Below are 20,131 nucleotides of genomic sequence, written 5' to 3'. Positions count from 1 at the left end.
ACGCTAACAAAACAAAAAGAGAAGTAAATAAATTGCTGGTGTGGTAACGTAAAATCCTTCGAATGATATAATATTAATAATATCGTATGGCATTTTTGCCGGGGAGATCCTTTCGGATAGTTCCGGCGCCATTTACAACTTTAACCCTGTTTTAAGTAACTAGTGCCGATGTACACTAGCCCAGGGGGACCGACGGCTTTACGTGCTCTCCGAGACACGGTGAGACGGCTCGTGTCATTATTGGAAATGAAAATGGTTTGTCTTTGGCAGGGCTCGAACCCACGTCTACTGGCGTATGAGGCCAGCGTTTATGCCGTTACTCCACGGCCGCTCACTTCGAATGATATAATATGGCCTTTGCAGAGACATAGTGACTAACGAATGGAGGCGCAGATACAATAACCAGTCTCGGACAGCTTGGATATTAGTGCACCCTAATATGTCTGTGTAGATTTTGGCATTGGATCCGAGCATGACATGTAACACCGTTGCCGTATCCTCTATTTTTTTGTGCATTAGTGTATTTTAAGTATGTTCTATGTTATGTATAGATAGGTTTTTACTTGATTATTTTAAATCAAGTTTAACTAAACCTTGTAATATTGTGTAATGTGTAAAAAATAAGTAGTTTTGAAACATAAATTAAATAAAGTATATTATGTTGTTGTTTTCACCAATTTTGAAAAAATGTGAAAACGTTGAATTATCCACGTCCGTCTGTCCGTCCCTCCGTCTTGTCTGTCTGTTTGTAAACTCAACTCCTCCGTCATTATACCAGGTAGAATGACAAATGAGGTGTCAAATAAAAGCTTATAATCCAAGGATGGTACTAAAGGTGAGATATTTGACAGGATGTCTGTCCGTCTGTCCGTTCGATCGCGAATAACTCATTCGTCACTATACCAGGTAGAACAACAAATGAGGTGTCAAATAGCTTATAAACCGAGGTTGGTACTAAAGGTGAGAAATTTGACCTAGGCTGTCTGTCCGTCCGACCGCGAATATAACTCATCCGTCACTATACCACGTAGAATGACAAAAGATGAGAAATTTGACATCGGACTTCCGGTTTTAGATTTGCAACCGTAAGTACTGTTTTAAAGTCACGGAAATAGTATAAACGATATATCATTCGACGTGCCTTACCAAGATGAGAACAGAATGTAGAATTTTGGATTATAAGCTTTCATGTGATACCTCATTTATCATTCTACCTGGTATAGTGACGGAGGAGTTATATTCGCTGTCAGACGGACAGGCGGACAGACAGCCTATGTCAAATTTCTCACCTTTAGTACCATCCTTTTATTATAAGCTTTAATTTGACACCTCATTTTTTATTATACCTGGTATAGTGACGGAAGTGAATATGCATATCTTGGAGCAATGATTAACTCCACAAATGATTACTTCCAGGAGATTAAAATTAGAATAGAAAAGGCTAGAGCGAATTTTAACAAAATGAGAAAAGTGCTCTGCACAAGAGATCTAAGGTTAGAGCTAAGAATAACGTTGGCTAGGTGCTACGTTTTCTCGAGTCTGTTTTACGGAATGGAAGCTTGGACCTTGAATGCGGCATCAATGAAAAAACTGGAAGAATTCTAAAAATATCATGGACAGAACACGTCACAAACAAAGAGGTTCTGAGAAAGATGAATAAAGAAATGGAAGTCTTAAATACAACTAAAACCAGAAAATTGGAATATCTCGGACATATTACACGTGGAGAGAGATACAACTTGCTCCAACTCATTATACAGGGAAAGATTCAAGGAAAAAGAAGCATAGGGAGACGTAGAATATCGTGGCTGCGCAACCTGAGAGAATGGTACGGATGTACATCAAACGAAGTTTTCAGAGTAGCCGTCTCTAAGGTCCGAATAGCTATGATGATTGCCGACCTCCGTCGCGGAGATGGCACTTGAAGAAGAAGAAGAGTGACGGAGGAGTTACATTCGCGGTCGGACGGACAGGCGGACAGACAGCCTATGTCAAATTTCTCACCTTTAGTACCATCCTTGGATTATAAGCTTTCATTTGACACCTCATTTGTCATTCTACCTGGTATAGTGACGGAGGAGTTATATTCGTGGACAGACGGACAGACAACCTAGGTCTAATTTCTCACCTTTAGTACCATCCTTGGATGATATGCTTTCATTTGACACCTCATTTGTCATTCTACCTGGTATAGTGACGGAGCAGATATATTCGCGGTCGGACGGACAGGCGGACAGACAGCATATGTCAAATTTCTCACCTTTAGTACCATCCTTGGATTATAAGCTTTCATTTGACACCTAATTTGTCATTCTACCTGGTATAGTGACGGAGGAGATATATTCGCGGTCGGACAGACAGGCGGACAGACAGCCTATGTCAAATTTCTGACCTTTAGTATCATCCTTGGATTATAAGCTTTCATTTGACACCTTATTTGTCATTCTACCTGGTATAGTGACGGAGGAGTTATATTCGCTGTGAGACTGACAGACGGACAGATAATCTTGGTCTAATTTCTCACATTTAGTACCATCATTGCATTATAAGCTTTCATTTGACACCTCATTTGTGATTCTACCTGGTATCATGACGGAGACGTTTTTATAAAATATTCTATTATTCTTGTAGGTACATTTAACATGGATTGAAATTATGAAGGAAATAAAGAAAACAGTATGGCAACACTGTGACGCACAAACATAAGATTCCGCTGTGGGTTACATAGGGTGCACTAATAGCCAAACTGCCCTAGAGTCTCTATTAGGAAAGGAGAATATAGTTAGATATTCAGGGTATATGGTAAAGAATGGGCCATAGCTTAACCTTAGATTCCTGAGCTTAAAATATGTCGATTTAAGCTAACTTACCTTAGTACGAAAGTTGATATTAACCGACATACAGGGTGTCAAAGTTAATTTTATTTTATTTATTCTTGAATATTTTCTCACATTCATGGGATCTTCTTCTTCTTTAGCCCATTTCTATCCAACTTTTGACATAGGCCTTCCCCAAATCTTTCCATTTCCGTCTGTTCTTGGCTGCGCTTTTCCAGTTAGTTCCTGCAGCTTTTACAATATCGTCCTTCCATCACATCTGAGGTCTTCCTCTTCCTCTTCTTCCTGTCCACGGTCTCCAGTTTTGTATTTCAGCATTCCATCTTTTATCTTCCTTTCTCGCATTGTGGCCCGCAAATCTCCATTTTAACCCTGTTATATGTTCAGTTACATTTTTTACTTTTGTTTTCTCACTTATCCATTTGTTTGATTTTCTGTCTTGTAGTTTTATTTACGACATGGATCTTTCCATTTATCTCTGAGTTATTTCTATTTTGTTTATGTTGGCCTTTGTTAATGTCCATGTTTCTGAGCCATACGTCAGAACAGAAATGATGCACTAATCAAATACACGGGTGTTTAGGTACTGTTGTGTCTTTGTGCTTTTTAGTATCCATCTTAACTTTCCAAACGCTGCCCACGCCAATCGGATCCTTCTCTGTACTTCAATTGTTTGGTTCTCTCAAATTTGAATTTTCAACTTTATCGCAGACAATGTTGAAAAATAGTTTTTATTATTGTAAATAAACAATGTTTTAAAATTATTTTTAATTATCAACATATTTTCTCTATATTAATTTTGGATATTTTCAAAAATAGAGATATTCTTTTGCAAAGAGCACATTTTTTACACACTTAAATTGTAGCAGATGGATTTCCGCTACAATGTTTTGTAAATAGTATCCATTAATTTTATATCCTATCCCAAGAAAAATATCTATTTTTCAAATTACGTATTTTTTATGGGAAATAAGCCACAATTTTACTAAAAAATGAATTTATTAACGTTTCGAAGCCCAAATCGGGTTTCGTTGTCAAAATACAAAATACTATTAAAATAAAACAAACATGTTGTTGCTAAGTAAAAAAATTCTTCTAATAATTTATTTAATCTGACTCATTTATATTGGCAATTCAGACGTATATTATACATTTTAAAGTAGAAGACTTTAAAATGATATCGCCAATATTTATGAGTTGCGTTCCTGGGACGACTTTACTAAAAGATAGTTCATTCGATTACATGAAATCAATCCCAACTCAAGAATATCCGCCTTGAGGATATTCTTGAGTTGGGATTGATTTCATGTAATCGAATGAACTATCTTTTAGTAAAGTCGTCCCAGGAACGCAACTCATAAATATTGGCGATATCATTTTAAAGTCTTCTACTTTAAAATGTATAATATACGTCTGAATTGCCATTATAAATGAGTCAGATTAAATAAATTATTAGAAGAATTTTTTTACTTAGCAACAACATGTTTGTTTTATTTTAATAGTATTTTGTATTTTGACAACGAAACCCGATTTGGGCTTCGAAACGTTAATAAATTCATTTTTTAGTAAAATTGTGGCTTATTTCCCATAAAAAATACGTAATTATAAAAATGCCACAAGGAAATAGCTTCAGAACAACATCTATTTTTCTAATTTATATTTGGTGAGTTTATATATCAGTAAAATTTCTTAAGCCGCTCCTGTTGGAAATATTTCAAATATTTCGCAAAATTGTAAAACTTAGGAAAATTCCTGTTTATGTTGTAAGCATTTATTAACTACGAAGAAGGATTCCTTGAAAAGTCCCGAGTATATTTCCCTTTCTTTGAGCGCGAAATATTCCCTGTTATTATTGGTCAGAATTTTGAAAGATCATTGAGTTCTCTCCGCCGATTGGCCAATGTTTCAGCCGAGAGAGTGTGATCGGCTTGACGCGTGAGCGTCTCTCACTGAGAAAGGTGATGAGGAAAGTTAGTTCTAAAAGTATGTTTGAAGGTTGAACATCTTTTTGGGTAGAACTCAACAGACTCACAGAAAATCGCACTTGCCGGCTTGGACATGGCTTTTTTCGTTATGATAAACGAAGAAAAGGGCTTGCAATTTGTCCTATAAATATTAAGGAATATTGGTGCTAAGTTTCACAGCATTACGTTGGATATATTCATGTGAAAATCGAGTACCTATACAGTATTATTGTGATGCAGTTTGGTTTGCCGGTAGAAAAGTGCGTGGTTCCTGTCTTTTCCTGTTTTAATGACGATGTTATGGATTTGCTCCTGTTCCTGTAAGAATTCCTGTATTGAAGTACCCCGATGATATGTTATTTGGTATCAACCGTTTCCTGTTTGGTTAAAATTGAATGTCTTCCCACCCCGCCCTTCTTCAATGGAAAATTTTGGTTATGTGCGAAGTGACGATTGGATTTTGTTTTAAAAATAAAGGTATGAAATATTGTTTATTTTAATTAAATTCCAAGTGGTTATAAATTTGGTAAAGGTTTTAAATATTTAAATAGTTTGTTTTCAACATGGTAACAAATGGAAAGTTTTATGTAAAGTAATTAAAATTGCACTGACTTTTGACAACCATAAGTCAAATTTTTGTTTAGAGATACACTGCTAAAAATAGGGTTAAGAATTGTGAAATCATTTATTTGTTTTATTTATTCATTTCTTGTTTGAGAATATGTTTATTCTCAAAGTAAAAATAATAAGGTCTAAAGGTTTGAATAAACATTGTAAAATGTACCTATTTTTATTTCTGTAACCTTTTTTTTTGGAGAATTATTAACCAGATGTCTAATACAAACGAAATAAGTTTTAGAGTAAAGAAAAAGAAATGGCATAGAAGCCATAGGATGGTCAATAATAGCCCAGTTTTACCCAACGAGGAATCTAAGATGAATGTCCCTAAATTGGTTCCCATAAGTACGGAATATGTCCAGTAAGTACTTGATATGTGAATTTGAGGATTTTTCAAACGGCGTCCAAATTTCTTTAAATAGTAGGAAAGTTCTCAAGTCTGTGTAAGTATCCTTTGCTTATTTGGATATGGTAGTTAGTCTTCTTTATACCCTCTTACCCCCCCCTAACGATTCCACGACCTGCCACCGCACAAAAAAAATGAGCTGTCGTATGCATGAAGCTTTATGTGTCTGTTCCTTCCACTAGCCCCATTTCGACCCAAAGTATCTATATAGTTAATCTTATCCTTGATCCCATTAGAGCAGACATGTAAAACGATTCAAAATATAAAATAAAAAAATAATATAAAAAATAAGAACCAGAAAAAATGAAGGGTAAATATAAAATTGGAGGGTGGCAGAAAAAATTTAGAGAATCAGAAAAAAATAAAGGGGGTCAGGAAAAATTGCAAGGAGATAAGATAAAATAAGAGGGTGTCACAAAAAATTGAGTGCATTGACTGCAGAAGGCAATAATTGATTGTATTCCCCGTCACATGGCGACGGGCAAAATTACTAGTATGTAAATAAGAGAATAGTGGAACAAGATAATTTTTTTTATCTTATTGCCCCGACAAATAATGGCCATTGGCATGGTACAATAGATTTTTCCAATTAGGTACCTACCTAGTGTAATGTGTAGTGTGTGTGTTGAGTAAATATCTTGTTACTTAGCAAAGTCGACGTCATTGTCTTTGCAAAGAGACGCTAATTGTATCCAAACGTCTGCGGTCCCTCCGGTGAGTGCCGTTCCCACAAGGATAGAAACCTTGGAGTCCAAAGGTAGGCGCTCTTACTACTGAGCCAGAGAACGGGCAGATAAAAATTGAAAATCACAAATTCAACCCTTTTAAAGTCTATGGAGAATATAAATATAATGAGAAAAGCACTACTTGACAAATGGAATGGCGCTATCTCTATTCCCGGCAAAACGATCCCAAGCTTTAAATTTACAGACTCAACTTCAATAACTGCTTTCAAAAAAGAATTGCCAAAACTTTTACGGCTATTTTTAATCGAAAACAGTAGATGTGGTCTTAAGATCAAAACAAAAGAACAAAACTTATTATAACCCTTGATTAAAACACTGTGAACATCAGGAGCTTTGGACCGGTATGGAGTTATTAGCGGGTTTAATGATGTAGGCCCTTGCATGAGTACTGCAGTAGTGCTCTTGCGAAACCGGCCAAAAATGCTATGGTTTCGAAACAAGGTAATGGAAATTGACGATTCGAGATGTGGTACCGGAGAAAAATACTTAATATCTCACGGACAGAACACGAAATAAATCACTGAAAGACGAAAGCCAGTGGCAAGATACTCTCTGTTCCATGAGACTAACCCAGGATAGAAGCCGAAAGACAGAGATAATTGCTCGTAAGGTAGAAAATCACGACCCTAAGTAATAAGAAAACGATTAGAGAGAGATTAAACCCTGTGATGTATCACTCAAGTTAAATATAACGTAAAGGTATCTTGTAGTTAAGTTATAATCGTCGAACTGCTATGATTTTTATCATATTTAACTTAACTACTTACGTTACTTCTTGAGTTATCTGATATGTCAACTGTCATTTTATAACGCGGCGTGTTATCAGAGACATATTAACAATAGACCAGGCTAGTTATATACCACTCAATGCATCGGATTGTAACGCCAATATCAAGTACGGTGGTCTAGCTATCTTTGTCTGTCGTGCGAATGTGAGTGTATCTACCAAGAGGTGGGAGTAATGGAACGACACAAACACAGAGACGGCGGCCATCATATGCTAGAGAGAGAAAGCTAAGCGCCGGTAGAGAGAGATAGATAGACCACCGACCCGAACTGCTCTGCGTTACGCTATTATTTGGACCTGGCCTAATCTACTTGTTATTATATCTATGGGCGTTATACGTCAAATTACGAGATAGCTTTGTAGTTATGTAAGGACTTGTAAGGTTAGGTTCATATTTTGGCTTGTTTTTAGAAATGAAGCGAATAAGTAGCAGTTATCTGCCAGAGTTATTTTAACTTAACACAAAACGTTAAAAATAACTTTGGTAATACATCACAGGGTTGATTCTTGTGTGATTCGTGGTTATTATAGTATCATTTCTTTAAATTGTTGATTTTATTTAATTAAGTAACATGAAAACAAATAAAATTCTTCATAATTTATGTACCTTGAACTTTCCTTTTTCTTAGAAATACTTTCTAAATGACTTCTCCATTCATAAACCACGTCGTAACCTTCTGGTTGATTTTCTGTATAAGTGTGAGTTAGATAGTCGTACATAAAGTCAGCTACACCAGGTGCATTAGACTTAGGTTCATCAAGAAATGCAGCATCTTCAACTAGTTTACTGACTGCATCCATCCTGACACCATCGACGTTATGAGTATCTAACCAGAATGATAAAACGTCCTAAAAACATGATATAGCCAAAATTATGTATCTAGCGTATGGCTACATTACAGTTATGAGTTTCTGTGTATAAGGTAAGCGAATAATTCACTAAAAGAGGGTAAATAACAATAATTAATTTTTACAAACAAAAAAATTTTGTTGACAAATATATTCAATTAACTCTTTGGTCGCCACTAAGAAATCGGACGGATTGCCACTGTAGGATCTGATCGTGCATTCCTCCACTAGATGTTTAACCATTTCTCTTGCAGCACTGCAATCGCAATTTGGAGAGGGTATTTTCCCCATCTGAAAAGTGAGTCGAAGCAAATGCCACAGTTTGTTATTATTCTGTTCTATGTGTCCCAGATTCGTCTGGGTTGGTCGAAATCACCTGTCTTGCTTGTAATTCGTGTCATATTCCGGGTGTTGGCGGTACATAAATATAGCATAAATTCGATATTAAACGATAAAAACTGCAAAATAACAACACGTTTTTCGTAGCTACATTAAAATGCTGATGATCATTCATTCATAATTACTATATCTATTATTTTAAATACATAAGGTGAGAGTATAGGTGTATGTACAGAATAGGATGAAAAATATATGAAAGATTACGTGACATGAGTTGTGATAAAAGTTATAGGATAATATCAATAAAACTTGTACTGATATGGAGGCGCTGTACTTAGTATGTGCCTCTAATCAGACTAAGTATACAGAAGAGCTTTCTAGAATTAATTTTAGGGCGTATATTATAATATACAAGGTGAGTGAAAAAAAGCGGGTTGCTCGAATATTTAGCGAATTGAACATTGGGTCGAAAAACTGAAAAATATAGGTTTAATATTTTTGAAAAATCTATCGAATGATACCGAACATGATTCCCCACTCCATTCTCTGGAGGTGGGGGGAGGGGTAGCTTTAAAAAATTAAATAGAATTCCGATTTTTTATTGCGGATTTAGATTCCTTATGCAAGAGCAACTTTTATTTAAACAATTTTTTTTTCGAATTGTTTATAGATGGCGTTGGGATCGGAACGATGTATTGTGATACCCTAGGTCAGTGGTCGCCAAAGAGTCAAATATGAAAATAATAACAATTAAAAAAAAATGGGGAGCCAAATTTGCTTGTTCAGCAAATTTTATTACACTACTTATAAATAAGTAGTACACTAAATAAAACTATAGGGTCTAGCCGTTTAAGCTGGTGAAAAATTTCACTAGCGATATTCCAAAAAAGAAAATACCATTTTGTTTTTCATCAAAAAGTATCCGACTAAAAGAATTTTTAGACCCCTAGCACTAGCCATAACAGCCCAAAAAATTAAAAAGTACTTTTTTCGTTTTTTTTGGCAATGTCTTCTTTTCGAATCATTGTAGAAACTTCTGTTTTCTTTCATTTTGTAGGGTTTTTATTTCCTACAAAATTGTATTTTTATAAATTTTTGGCGCAAAACTTATTTTTTGTTGAAATTTTGATATGTAGAACCGAAAAGGGAAAGAACATCAAATGCGAGCTTTTTCAGCTGATCGTAATAATCAGGAATACTATTCCAAGAGTTGGAAGTGATCATGTCTTCCATCTCCAATATTATATTTTTTCTCCAATATTTCCAATTCAACACAAATATATTCTAATTTAGAGCGCGATACTTCCTTGTTTTTTAAATCCAGCAAATGTATTTCAAAGCTACTAATGTCAATTTCAAAAGGAGATAATTTCAACTTGGTTATCGTAGCATCAAAGGGATTTTTTACAAATGCTAAATATTGCAAATGGTAATTTTTCAGAGAACCGCTGAACCGCCAAAGCTGAATGTCAATAAATAGCGTAGTAAGGACAGCGAGAGACATTTCCCCAATAGGAAGACGATCAGTGGGAAGACCACGAAAACGATGGAACGACAACTTACTAGAGGCACATTGAGAAAACAGACAGAGTCATGTCTATACAAAAAAGAAGAATTTTTCAAAATAGGATGTAATTTTTTTCCTACCAAGTTTTTTGTTAATGAAAATATAATTGTGCTTTCCGTGGATATTTGTGCCAGAGCCGCACTTACGGAGCCAAAGAGCCGCATGCGGCTCAGGAGCCGCACTTTGCCGACCACTGAGGTAGATTATAGAAACGGTTCTCTAATATCTTCACTTCTCTTTAGATCTCTCAGTGTATTTCCTGTAATTATTTTTGGTACTCTTATCTATGCCACTTTCAGTAGTCTTTGTGCTGTGGATGTGTCGGGTATTGTATCTGATGCGTATATCATTATATGATTCTAACTATGGGAAAGAGGAAATACTACTTACTTTCATTTCCTGTCTGACCAATGGATTGCGATAATCCAAATCAGGTTGTTCTTTAAGAAATGCGTGGTAATAAAATTGTTGTCTTTTTTCGCTCCAAGTCCACCCAGAATGTCCAAAAACACTAAGCTGCAAAATTTTTAAACTTATTAGTTTATATATTGTAGGTATATGTAGATATTAATGTATGACTACCTAAAAAGCTATAATATACAGGGTGTAACAAAAATACAGGTCATAAATTTAATCGCATATTCTGGGACCAAAAATAGTTCGATTGAACCTAACTTACCTTAGTACAAATGTGCACGGAAAAAAAGTTACAGCCCTTTGAAGTTACAAAATGAAAATCGATTTTTTCCGATATATCGAAAACTATTAGAGTTTTTTTTATTGAAAATGGACACGTGGTATTCTTATGGCAGTAGTATTTTAAGAAAAAACGATAATGAAATTTGGACACCCCATAAAAATTTTATGGGGGTTTGGTTCTTTTAAACCCCCCCCCAAACTTTTGTGTACGTTCCAATTTAATTATTATTGTAGCGCCATTAGTTAAACACAAGTTTTTAAAAACTTTTTTGTCTCTTAGTACTTTTTCCAAAAGTCAGTTTTTATCGAGATATTTGAATATTTGTCAAATCCACCACATAATTTGTATATGGTAAAGTACGATTATGGAGACTTGGTAATAATATGAAAATTTATTTATGATTTACGTTTTTAAGTATATTTTGAACTATATTAAAAAAAAGCCACATCTCGATAAAAGATGCTTTATCAAAAAAATACAAAACGGCAAAAAAGTTTTAAAAACACTGTGTTTAACTAATGGTACCGCAGTAATAGTTTAATTGGAACGTACACAAACATTTGGAGGGTTTAAAGGAACAAAATCCTCATAAAATTTTTATGTAAACATTAAAAAAGAAGCCGCAACTCGATAAAAACTGCCTTATCGAAAGAATACTAAGAGGCAAAAAAGTTTTAAAAATATTGAATTTAACTAATGGCACCACAATAATAATTTATTTGGAACGGACACAAAAGTTTGGGGAGGTTTAAGGGAACAAAACCCCCATAAAATTTTTATGGGGTGCACAAATTTCACTATAATTTTTCTTTAACATGTTCTTTCCATAAGAATGCCACATGTCCATTTTCAACAAAAAATCTCTAATGGTTTTCGATATATTCAAAAAAATCGATTTTCGTTTTGTAACTTCAAAGGGCTGTAATTTCTTTTGTGTGCATATTTGTACTAAGGTAAGTTAGGTTCATTCGAACTATTTGCGGTCCCAAAATATGTGGTTTAATTTATGACCTTTATTTTTGTTACACCCTGTAGATACGTTTAATTCATTTTGCCCATTTTTTAAATAATCATGTTTCCTTAATATGTAAACATAATATTGTTTAATGTATTTATATTCAACATTTGCAGATTTGAAGTGTACCCTTCACTTCAGATCTGCAAATGTTGAAGAAAATGTTGATGTTAACGACTTTAAGAGCGAAAACTATGACGTTCTCGATAATAAATTAAATACCAATGTTAAGGATTTTTCAAATGCCAGCAAGTTTTTTTTTTAATTTAGCTAATGTCTCGACAACTAATGGCCACTGGTATGGTAGGTACGATGAATTTTTGCAGTTAGGTACCTAGTGTCATGTGTAGTGTGTGTGTTGAGTAAGTGTCTTGTTACTTTGCAAAGTCGACGTCATTGTCTTTGCAAAGAGACGCTAATTGTATCCGAACGTCTGCGGTCGCTCCGGTGAGTACCGATCCCACAAAGACAGAAATTACGAGTATTTTCATTTAAAAGATAAATGCAGATTTTTGTTTATATTCGGTTCAGATTCGGACCACCATCTCCATATAGCCATTTCAGCATCCTCATGCCTCATCAGTGAAGCTATGCAGTCACAAATCTGATTTGTGACTGCATAGCTTCACTGATGAGGCATGAGGATGCTGAAATGGCTATATGGAGATGGTGGTCCAAATCTGAACCGAATATAAACAAAAATCTGCATTTATCTTTTCCATTTTTACTCAGTTCTGAGTATTTAGAAACTGTCTTTCGGTCCTTTTCCTAGACGAAGAGAAGGTAAATGCGTGGCCTAAGTGTCCTTTTTGCTTTCTCCTATTTTCGTCGTCTCTGTGATTATATATTGTAAAATCCAGAGATACGGGATGCAGCCAGAAAGCAGTTTATTAACGAAAAGTCTTGGATTTAAAATATTGTTTACTGTATTTTATTTCAATTATTCTAATTGTTTAAAAGGTAGTAAACTTTGTATCTAGGGCTTTTCGTTTTCCTCTTAATATTTTCATTTAATAATTTATAATAAACGGAAAAGGACACCGCACACATCTTATGGAAAATAGAATGTCATTCAAATTAAATAAAATTTACATGAATGGATGCGTCCTGAAAGGACCAGACAACACTCCTTATGGAAAAGTGGTCCCGGTCAAATTTGATGAAAGTTTGGTCAATGATACTTCTTGATGTGTAGATTAAAAAAGTCCATGGCACCTGGGTCTGAATAAATACTATTCTCGAGTTACAGCCTTCTGAAGTTATTGGATTCGGGTGCTTGGTTTACGTTATGCATTAATTTACGGTCAAGTGAACGAAAATATTTATTATTAGAAGAAAAGAAACTCATGTTCTTCATACATACTTGCATGTTGTATATGAATTTGTGGTCAAAAATAGTTGGATCGTATTTTAGTCTTCAGAAAACCTCCGAAAAGTCTTCAGAAAACTAAAGAAGTGCGGTATAAAATGTGCTGCTAGATCGATATAAGCATTATCATGTTTTCATGAATGCTTCTCAGTTATGCAATACCAGCAAAACTGCAGTTCGGCTTTATCTTTAGAAAACTACTGAACAGTAGCGGATCTAGGGGGGATAGGGGTAATTCCACCGGTAACATGTTCCACAATTAATGAAATAACTTTATTTAACGAAAATGGACGAGATGGAGCCATCACAACACATTTATAACCAAAGAGCGGATAGTGTGACGAAAAGACGTAAGCCCAGAGCACGGGCGCCCATTTAAAAATTTTTAGGGGGGTGGCAAACGTGAAGATGTTGCACATTATATTTTGTATATGTACTTTGAATAACCATATATAATTCAAAGCACCCGAAAAGCCAGGAGGGTTACGGCCCCCTGCCCATGGGTATGTGCCCATGGCCCAGAGTACGATTTAAGGACCAGATAAGATGAGTTACGGGTGTTAAGAGTACGAAATTGGAAAACCAAGGCGGAGGATATAATGGAATGGAAGCTGATTCTCGAATAGACCGAGGTCCACCAGGGGTTCTACAGCCAATGATGATGAGCTTTTTAATACAAAATATTATGGAGAATAATTTTGTAGGGTTATTTTTATAACAACTATAATATTCATACTTAGGTATAATCATATAGAAGAAATGGTCAATGGAGAAGGCTTCATAATCATGATTTTGCTAACTTTCCTGTTTTCGACTTAGACTACCTAAAAGACCTTACGATTGGGATATATCAAATTAAACTGGCACCATCTTACATACAAGATAAAATAATAAGAGAAAATGACGAAGAGTTTCAAATTGATGAGAATATGGATGAACCGGGATTCATAAGAGTTCGAATATTTTCTAGGTTTCGGCAAGCTACAAAACACCAAGTATTCATTTCCTATACGGTTGATGAAGATAATGATGAAGATGAGCCTGTAGAAGAACCGATTAACGGGTACTACTGTACCTGTCAATCTGGTGCGAGAACTGTAGGTACTTGTGCTCATATCACCAGTGTGTTATGGTTTTTAGGCTTTGCAAGACATCAACCCAATGTTAAGTATCCTAATAGGTCGTTAGTTAACACGACGTATGATGCATCTAACCGAAATCAGCAAAATGTTAACATACGAATAGTCGAAGATGATTTAAACCCGATTTTTCCATAGACAATTGTAATTAATATTTAGCATTTACAAACTACCATTTACTTTGTTTTTTTTGTATTGAAATCAAGTCCATGTTCTCTACCTGTCCTATATCTGATATGCGGCACAAGTTTCATGTCAACTAATGTATTTTTTTATGTTTCAACAATTTTTTCTTTAATTATTCTGGAACATGTTACGAGTGGAATTACCCCCATCCCCCCTAGATCCGCCACTGTTCAGTAGTTTTCTAAAGATAAGGCGGAACTGTAGTTTTGCTGGTATTCCATAACTGAGAAGCATTCATGAAAACATGATAATGCTTATATCGATCTAGCAGCACCTTTTATACCGCACTTCTTTAGTTTTCTGAAGACTTTTCGGAGGTTTTCTGAAGACTAAAATACGATCCAACTATTTTTGACCACAAATTCATATACAACAGGCAAGTATGTATGAAGAACATGAGTTTCTCTTCTTTTAATAATAAATATTTTCGTTCACTTGACCGTAAATTAGTGTACATAACGTAAACCAAGCACCCGAATCCAATAACTTCAGAAGGCTGTAACTCGAGAATAGTAGTTATTCAGACCCAGGTGCCATGGACTTTTTTAATCTACACATCAAGAAGTATCATTGACCAAACTTTCATCAAATTTGACCGGGACCACTTTTCCATAAGGAATGTTGCCTGGTCCTTTCAATAATTTGATACCATTGCGCCAACTCTAAATTTTGCTCAATTAGTGCGTTAATTGTAATTAAAGTTTATCGAAATCGCATTTTGAAGTCCAGAAAACTGGCTTTCATAAATAATATTAGTCTAGCGGCTATTGAATACAGTCTATTCACCACTAGCTTAAGCCGATCAGAGGCGGTAGAACTAACCAAATTATACCTACTTTATCATCAATAATAATAGGAAAAGATAAGAGTAAGCCGCTGCCTTAATCTCTAGAGAAAGATTTATGGAGTAAGCGAATAACAAGATCTTTTTTCTCTCTTTGACACACGTACATTCCTATTTGATTTTAGATTTATTTTTACCAATTTAAGCTCTTGTTAATCAAAATACAGAGTTGGCGCAATGGTTTCAAATTATTGAAATTTCAGGACGCATCTATTCATGTAAATTTTATTTCATTTGAGTGACATTATATTTTTCATAAGATGTGTGCGGTGTCCTTTCTGACCCTGGTGAGATTCGAACTCACGAGTTACAGTAATGGTAAGTTATACAGATTCTAGCGATCTAGAATCGTTTGAAGCTGGTGATGATGAATATGTACCAACAGACGACCAGTATATAGTCGAGCAGTTTGAAAGTATTGGCAACACAACTTTAGTAGATAGTAACAGAGGAAGAAGAAAACAGGACAAAGATGACATTACAAGAAAATGAAAGCGCAATCCTCCCGATTGGCACGGAACGTGAGAAAATCAGAAGGTAAAAAGTATATAAACTAAAAAGGGGTAGTTCCCTGGATTGGCTGTATACCTTATAGTTAAACAAACTGGAACATGAAGTAAAAACCACTTCTATGTAAAAGGTATATTTACTAAAAATTTTTAGAATCCCAATGGATTCAATAAAATGAGTTCATCAGAACGTTTTCAAACCTATCGGTCCATCATCAGTGATTTGAATACTTGCAAAATAGCCCCAGAACCAAACAATGGTTGTGATTATAAATAAATCTACATTATGTTGAAATAAATTTAAAATGGCTAAACGCCGATGTTCAAGGATTAAACCTCTGGGAACATGGTGAAACTCTACCCGAGGACCCAATCAACCACCGTAGTCATCGTTGACCGAAGATGGTTGATTGGGTCCTCGGGTAGAGTTTCACCATGTTCCCAGAGGTTTAATCCTTGAACATCGGCGTTTAGCCATTTTAAATTTATTTCAACATAATGTAGATTTATTTATAATCACAACCATTGTTTGGTTCTGGGGCTATTTTGCAAGTATTCAAATCACTGATGATGGACCGATAGGTTTGAAAACGTTCTGATGAACTCATTTTATTGAATCCATTGGGATTCTAAAAATTTTTAGTAAATATACCTTTTACATAGAAGTGGTTTTTACTTCATGTTCCAGTTTGTGTAAAAAGTATAAGTCGGTTTCGGAAAAAACAATACCAGAAACTAAAGACCAGCAACATACTAAGCAACTAAAGACACTGCACATGTTGGAACAAGTGCTTTGAAAAAATTACTCAAGAGACGCGAAAAACACTTTTCACAGAGTTTTATCAGTTATCTAGATCTGGACAAAGCCAGTTAATAGCAAATTCTATAGAAGCACGCGAAAAGAAGTTACAACGGTTGAGACATAGGAGGAAACTAAAGCAGACTAACAAATAATTACAAATAACAATATACTGTAATACTTTCCAGATGAAGCTCCGGAGAGGAAGAAATTGATTTTTCAGCATGAGGAAGGTTTCTTGAAACAGTTTCTCCCATTAATTTAATAATAATAATTTTATTTTTATGTATGTTTTATTACCATTACCATTTGTATCTTTCAATTATTAATTTTTATTTCTGTCATTTTTGTCTACAATTAGCTATGTTGCTACATAATAAACTATTTAGTACAAAGCCACTATGTTTATTATTGTTCAAGTTATAATAAATGTTTATAAACTACAAAATTTCAAAAATTTGGCATTAGGATTTTTGACTTTATATTAGATAATTTTTTAATTTTTTTTAGTATATTTTGATAGTATCACTTTTCTACTTTCATTTGACATACGCAGAATTGCCCTATCTTCATTATTTTCTGTCTTATCTTATTGCAAAATAAAGGTATCTGGGATAGACAAATAGAATAACTTAAACTAATTAATGGATCGGTCTCAAATTTTGAGGGTTTATTAAGTACCACAATACCCAACTTTGGATGAAGCCCTAAAATTCTAAGTTAAATTTAGTAAAAGTTCATCACAAATATCGATTTTCATTTATTTTGCAATTTGTGAAGCAACAGATTAACTTTTTAACTTATAAAAATCAGCGTTTTGAAGGTTTTTTAATGTTCTAAAAAATTAAACTTTGTAGTTTTATGTCAACTGTTTAGCTTTTTAATGGGGTGCAAAAATCTAAAAAATCACGATTTTTGCACTAAATTGTTAATAATTAAAAAACGGACCCGAACTCTGGGCAGGAAACAGGTAGGTTTTCTTCCGTCTACAATAACTAAAAAAGTAGTCAGCTACCTGGATCTTTGAGTGTCCTGAGAAGATCCTTATTTCTCTGGACTATACAGAACGGGAAACAAATAAGTAAAAATATTTCGTTACGCGGATGACGCAATAATGATAGCCCAAGATAAAGATGATCTGAAAAAATCAGTCCACAGATTAAACATAAGAGCAAAAGAACTCAATACGATAATTTCACATCAGAAAACTAAAACAATAGTAACCAGTAAAGAACAAATCAAATGTAAACTTAGAAATTGATGGTATCAGTATGAACAAGTAATGGAACTGAAATACTTTGGAATTACACTCTCTAGGTCTCCGTAGCTTTATTCAGTTGAAAAATTTTCTAATTTGAAACTACTTTTTTGTTGTTAGTATGTTTAGTGTGTTTATTTATTTGTGTGTTTTTTTATTTAACTAAACAATTCTACACAGACTGTGCTGGCCAAAAAGAAAAAAAAGTATATATTTAGTTATTCGATATCATTAATTAATCATCCATATCATTCTTTTGTTAAAATGTAAAAAACTTACCCAATTATTTGGGGGTTCAGTTTTTGATCCATTTTTTCCATCTTTCCAAATATAGTATTCATCATAAGGCTTCTCTCCATTTTCAGATTTTTTAAACCATTCATGCTGGTCACTCGTATGATTGGGAACATAGTCCAAAACAACTTTTATCCCTCGTTTATGTGCTTCTTTCAATAGCTCCAAAAATATTTCCAGAGTCCCAAACTGCGGATCAATATCTCTGTAGTCACTTATATCATATCCATTATCAGCTTGTGGAGATTTGAAAATAGGAGACAACCAAACGCCAGTGACTCCTAGATCTTTAATATAATCCAACTTTTCGATCACACCTTGTAGATCACCTATCCCATTACCATCAGAATCTTTAAAGGATTTTGGATAGATTTGATAAAATGTAGCTGTCTTCCACCATTCATCGTCGGTCGATAAATGATATGCCTTACTAGATTGTAAACAGCAAATCCAAAGGTAGAAGAAAATTGTTAATTTCCACATGTTCTCAATTTCATATACCTTCTAAAAACTAAATCGTAATACAGCTATAATTATCTTGTTCAAATGATACTATGAGCGTACATACCTAGCACATTTTTTACTGTGACAGTAAAATAATTGACAAATAATCATTCCAAGTTGAAATTATATATACTCGTAAATCATTGATTTTATGCATTATGATAAAGATTAGACTTTATATAGGGTGAACTAACCATGCAATACACTCCAGGTAGAATTTCTTGAATTTAATTTTTTAGTTCATAATGATGTAGAAAGGTAATACACATATTTTAAATATGTATATTCTTGTGTAGGTGTATTCTGTCAGTACCGGATTCAATAAAACACCTGAAAAATAATTAATCACCAGGAAGTGATGCTATACAGGTAAGCCCGCGGCACATATTAAATGTGAAGGTGCTACTCTGACTAATCAAATATATAAAATAATACTGAGAGCCTGGATTGAGGAACAAATCCCGGAAGAGTGGTGTATTGGAATCGTTTGCCCGCAACACAAAAAGGGTGATCAATTGGAATGTAGAAACTATAGGGGAATGACCCTCCTTAGCATACAAAATATTTTCGAGTATCTTATATGGTCGCCTAAGTGCATATTCAGAGGAGCTTCTTGGCGAATATCAAAGTGGATTTAGGCCTGGTTGATCAACATTAGGCCAGTTCTTTGTGCTAAGGAAAATACTGGAAAAAACCAAAGAATTCAGTATCGACACATACCACCTTCTCGTACATTTTAAATCGGCCTATGATAGTGTCCTAAGAAAAGACATGGATGAATTTCACAACCTCGATAAACTGATAAGATTGGTTAAGGCTACAATGCGTAAAGTTGTTTGCAAAGTCGAAATATAGGGCGAACAATCACAGGCGTTTGAAACGCATGCTGGGCTGCGATTGGGAGATGCGCTGACGTGTCTGCTTTTCAACATAGCTCTGGAAAAAGTGGTCAGAGATGCCCTAATAGATAACATAAGAAACATTTTAAATATTTATCCACAATATTGCTATATGCAGATGATATGGACTTAGTTTCCCGTACAGCACGCAAGCTAGAAGAAATGTGTACCACCTTCTCAAATGCCTCACAAAATATGGGCTTGCAAGTAAATAAGGAGAAAACTAAGATGATAGTATCAACACCCAACAATAGAGCCAGAAACATCGGTCACCAATTCACGGTTGATAACTCTACCCTTGAAGTGGTGGACAAATTCACATACTTAGGCTCCCTGATCACCAAGGAGAACGTTATGACGGAAGAAATGAAGTAAAGAATAAAGCAAACAAATTCTCTTTTGGACTCAGTAGACGTACGAGAAGCAGAAACTTAAACCAAAAAACAAAAATAACCATTATACAAAAATCTTATACAACCAGTGTTGACATAGGGATCGGAGA

At 34.7% G+C, this 20,131-nt stretch overlaps 1 protein-coding gene across 1 annotated transcript in view; it reads right to left on the bottom strand.

The window, feature by feature from the left end:
• LOC114325810 (maltase A1) overlaps window positions 1–18,894 on the bottom strand; it is a 33,226-nt gene extending 14,332 nt beyond the window's left edge. Inside the window, exons 1-4 of the mRNA XM_028273934.2 lie at window positions 18,795–18,894; window positions 18,212–18,737; window positions 10,504–10,629; window positions 7,966–8,207 (exon numbers count right to left, since the gene is read on the bottom strand). Of these exons, the coding sequence (XP_028129735.1) occupies window positions 7,966–8,207; window positions 10,504–10,629; window positions 18,212–18,709 (866 nt within the window). The 5' untranslated portion in view covers window positions 18,710–18,737; window positions 18,795–18,894. The remainder of the gene's footprint in view (window positions 1–7,965; window positions 8,208–10,503; window positions 10,630–18,211; window positions 18,738–18,794) is intronic.
• Between the last annotated feature and the right edge of the window lie 1,237 nt (window positions 18,895–20,131).

The sequence above is a fragment of the Diabrotica virgifera genome, chromosome 3 (assembly GCF_917563875.1).
Source record: "Diabrotica virgifera virgifera chromosome 3, PGI_DIABVI_V3a".
Taxonomy (NCBI): Eukaryota; Metazoa; Arthropoda; class Insecta; order Coleoptera; family Chrysomelidae; genus Diabrotica; species Diabrotica virgifera.
Note: the sequence above shows the minus strand (reverse complement) of the source record. Positions and strands in the feature narration are given on the sequence as shown.